Raw genomic sequence first — 4,852 nt, 5'->3', positions numbered from 1 at the left:
CTTAAGATTTGTATTTCCTTTTGGGGAGGGAAAAAGTGAGACTATGTTTGTAGAAGCATTTTGTTTAGTGAGAACATATAGATGTTATTGTTTTTTTATAAGGAGGTTCAAATGTAATGTAGAAGAATGTTTATAAACACTAGCCAAAGGAGTTAAATGTTTCATTCATTTAACTCTTAACCTCAGTTCAAAATTCCCCTTTAAATGCTCTCCTCTGAGATACTGGGAGTAAAATCTAACTATATTGTTCCTCTGCTATATGGTTTCCTATTAGTTTCTGTCAATAAAAGCACACTAGAATAAGATAGGCATCAAAAGGAGAGAATTAGAGAATCAGCTGTATGATACTAGAGAATTTGCACTTCAATAATTAAGGCTGCTTATTCAATACTCAATTTTGGTCTGATATTTTAAGGATTGACAAAATTATTTTACTCAAATCTAGTAGATATGAATAAAATTTATGTACACTTCCTACCATTCTCCACCTGCCCATTTCCTATAAAATTCAGCATTTCAGAAGTAAAGAAACCCTTTCTTTTGGAGTGGCCTGATAATATTGGACCATTAGATCTCTTTCACATTCTTAAAACATATCATCAGCATTCAAGTGGCTCATAAAATATATTTTTTTTCAAAAATGAATAAAGAAAAGATTTTATGCACATTCAAAATAAATGTCAAATCAAGGAAGACTTGAGAAAAGTTTGTGAATAGAATAGAGGAAAAATGAACTTGAAAACATAAATTAAAATTGTTCAACCAGGAGAGGTCTGAGAAAATGCTAAGAGATCTCTAACTGGCTTTTGGAATTATTGTAAACTCTTTGTATATCATTCCATATTATTTCTAGGGCTCATTGTATTTCTAGACCTAAAGTGACATTCTGAAATATTTTTCATGCCAGTTACTTCCCTTCCAGAAGCAATCGATGATATCACTCTTTCCTCATAGCATTCTTCATCTCCAAGTTTCTCAGTGTAAAGATCATAGAGTTGAACATGGGAGCAATGATGGTGTAGAAAAGAGCAACCGATTTGTCTTCTGGAAAAGTTTCAGCTGGTCTAATGTAGATGAAGAGGACAGTCACAAAGAACAAGTCCACAACTGTTATGTGAGAACTGCAAATGGAAAGAGCTTTGGTGCAGCTCTCTGCAGGGTAATCCCTGATGGTGTGTAATATCAGAAAATAACATGCCATTAGTATCACAGAAGTCACCAAAGCAATCAAACCTGAATTAACAACTACCAGGAGACCAATTCCATATGTATCGGTGCAAGTCAAAGCATACACATCATAGAAGTAGTGATCAATCTCATTGGGGCCACATAATGGTAAAAAGATGGTGAGAAGAAATTGACTGGCAGAGTGTATAAGTCCCCCAGTACAGTAAGCTATGATGATTGCATTGCACTTTTGTCTGCTCGTGATGATGGTGTTATGCAAGCCCTTGCAGATGGCTACGTAGTGGTCATAGGCCATTCCTGTGAGGATAAAGATCTCGATGCCTCTGAGGAAGTGACAGATAAAAAGCTGTGTCATGCAGTTATTATGGAAAATGGTCTTCCCTTCTGCTACTAAATCAGTCACTAGTTTGGGCATCACTGTCAATGCATAGCAAAGCTTGGAGAGGTAATTAAGGAAGAAATATATGGGTTGGTCAATGAGCAGACTGCACGTGATAGAAATCATTATGAGCAAATTTCCCATCCAAATAGCAATGTAGCAAAATAAAAATAAGACAAAGCAGAGGATTTCAATATTCTTGTTTTGACATAGTCCCAAGAGAATAATCACAATGACATTATTTCCATAGTCCAGTGCAGTAAAAATGCATAACAGTTCCCTGAAAAGACAGAAAAGAGCGATGAGCAGAGAATTTATAAATTAACTGGTAACTCTATTTAAACACTACGGTAAGTGGGTCACCTTCAAAATAAAATATTTCTTTGCGATGGAGCTTTAAAACAAATTAATTTATTTCTATGGTGTAATTTTAAGATTTAGAATGAGCTTATAGAGTTGCCATTGAAAAGCAGTGTTTCATGCCTCCAATGACATCATGTAAATATTTCCTTAACTTGTAAAAACATAAAGATTAATTTTAAAATAATATTTAAAACACTGGTTTGGTAAACTCTTAAAGTAACTACTTGTTCATTTGAATAGACATGAGCAAAATCATTATTTTAATCATGGGCGTGGAAATAAACAATTACCTGAATACTTTTCCCTTCCCAACATTAAACAAGAAAATTTTGGTTTATACATAAAGAAATTACCTCTGAAGAAACTAAAGTTGTTACAAAACTTAAGCAAGGTCAACTTTTCTGTCTCCATTTCATGCAATATTAATTTTCCTTCTACTTAAATATGGTTTTACTTTCTAACCAAACAATTTTTCTAAATATGTGTTTAAATCTCCAGTTTTCTCAATGCTCAAGGCCACATATGTTGCTTTATTTGCCTTCTTGGTAATCTTCGCTTTTCATTAACTTCCCCATATTCTTGTGGTCCACCTTATAAACTACTACTTAGATTTCTGGCTTCTCAAATTTAGAGTGGGAGAAGATTTCAACTTTTTATTTTTGACTCAGTCATCAATTTGTAGTGTGAACACCTAACTACATTTCCTTCAACACTTTTCTGATCCAAAATATAGAAAATAGTTTCTCCCCTAAAAAACTGGAGAGTTACAAGATTCAAATTTTAAAATAGATGGAAACTTTGAAAAAAGTAAAACACTATGCAAATTAAAACACGTTCAGTTCAGTGCAATGTATGTATCAAAGTAATAATGCCTAACAGAGGTAAAAATTATTTGAGGCTTTTCTGAAAAAGTATATGTAGAACATCTAACTAGTATTTAGCAAACCAGAGCTTGAAACCAGAGTTTTCAGAATCCAGAGCCTGAGTTCATACATAAAAGATGTAGAATCAAAGTGACAGAATAAATTTAATGTTAAAACCCCACTTTTTCCCCAGTTACCTAATTGTTTCATGTAAAACCACATAACCTCCAAAGTTATTGCCCTTGAACATTTCAGACATTCTAATTTTGATAAGCAGATTAGTAAAATTAGATAATAAATTAAGCCAAATTCTCTATCAAAATATAGGTAATAGTCAAGCAAAACCACAAACTCAATTTTTCCCTCTCTTACATACATAACCCATTTATAAAGAGGGAAGCAGTTATACTGACAGACATGGACATAATACACTGAATCTCCTCCTGCTCTCAGACAGACAAAAATTATGCCTCTGAAAGAGCATGGCTAGTAAAAAAACCTGTACTGTATTCTCCAATGTGGTTCTTCACTCACTTTAGAAACTTGTATTCACTTGTTCTAGGGTTCCCATCTTTAAAATGATGAATATAGTCCTGGGGATTTATAAGATGTGCTTCAGTTAAGATTTCTCCAAAGAAGACATGCAGATGGCTAACAAACACAAGAAAAGATGCTCAACAAACATCACTAATCATTCAGAAATGCAAGTCAAAGCCACAATGAGGTATCACCTCACACCAGTCAGAATGGCCATCATCAAAACATCTAGAAACAATAAATGTTGGAAAGGGTGTGGAGAAAAGGGAACTCTCCTGCACTGTTGGTTGGAATGTAAGTTGGTAAAGCCACTATGGAAAAGAGTTTGGAGGTTCCTTCAAAAACTAAAAATGGAACTACCATATGACCCAGCAATGTCATATACCCAGAGAAAACCATAATCCAGAAAGAAACATGTACCATAATGTTCATTGCAGCACTATTTACAATAGCCAGGACACAGGAGCAATCTAAATGTGCATCAACAGATGAATAGATAAAGAAGATGTGTCACATATATGCAATGGAATATTACTCAGCCATAAAAAGGAATGAAATGGAGTTACATGTAATGAGGTGGATAAACCAAGAGACTGTCATACAGAGCAAAGTAAGACAGAAAGAGAAAAACAAATACCATATGCTAACTCATACATATGGAATCTAAAAAAGAAAATGGTACTAATGAACCCAGTGACATGGCAAAAATAAAGATGCAGATGCAGAGAATGGACTGGAGGACATGGGGTTGGGAGAGGGGTGAAGGGGAAGCTGGGACGAAGTGAGAGAGTAGCATAGACATATATACACTACCAACTGTAAAATAGATAGCTAGTGGGAAATTGCTGTATAGCAAAGGAAGATCAACTCGATGATGGGTGATACCTTAGAGGGCCAGGACAGGAAAGGTGGAAGGGAGTCGCGGGAGGGAGGGGATATGGGCATATATGTATAAATACAGCTGATTCACTTTGGTGTACCTCAGAAACTGGTACAATAGTGTAAAGCAATTATATTCCAATAAAGAGCTTAAAAAAAAAAAGAGGTTTCACATAACCCTTGGACTCTTTACTCTTGTTCAAGGTAAAGTTTTGGAAAACATTAAACCTAATGAAGTGAAATTATGCGGGTTTATATTTTGGCTTTGCTAAGAATGAGCATATTGACTCAATATGTTATTTAACTATTCTAATAGTAGTCTAATAATTCTTGTATTAGCTTACAATTTGAGCATTCTCATGTGTCTAACATTCTTCTAAGCATCGTGTAAACATAAACTTTTTAATCATCTCAATAAGTCTAATAAATAAAAAGTAGTAGTCAACCTATTCTACAAAAGGGGAAATTGAGTATTAGAGGAATTAAATATTATCCCAGGAACTTCCCTGGTGGTCCAGTGGTTAAGACTCTGTGCTTCCACTGCAGGAGGCACAGGTTCCACCGCTGGCTGGTCAGGGAACTAAGATCGCTCATGCCTTCAGGCACAGCAAAAACAAACAAACAAACAAAAAATTAGCCCCAA

General features: G+C 34.8%; 1 protein-coding gene across 1 annotated transcript; it reads right to left on the bottom strand.

The window, feature by feature from the left end:
* Positions 1–937: 937 nt before the first annotated feature.
* On the bottom strand, positions 938–3,052 carry LOC130848633 (olfactory receptor 4P4-like). The gene is made up of 2 exons (XM_057727064.1): positions 2,991–3,052; positions 938–1,847 (listed from the first exon to the last, which is right to left on the bottom strand). Exons 1-2 carry the CDS (start codon positions 3,050–3,052, stop codon positions 938–940), a joined length of 972 nt encoding a protein of 323 aa, XP_057583047.1.
* Between the last annotated feature and the right edge of the window lie 1,800 nt (positions 3,053–4,852).

Source organism: Hippopotamus amphibius, chromosome 3 (assembly GCF_030028045.1).
Source record: "Hippopotamus amphibius kiboko isolate mHipAmp2 chromosome 3, mHipAmp2.hap2, whole genome shotgun sequence".
Taxonomy (NCBI): Eukaryota; Metazoa; Chordata; class Mammalia; order Artiodactyla; family Hippopotamidae; genus Hippopotamus; species Hippopotamus amphibius.
Note: the sequence above shows the minus strand (reverse complement) of the source record. Positions and strands in the feature narration are given on the sequence as shown.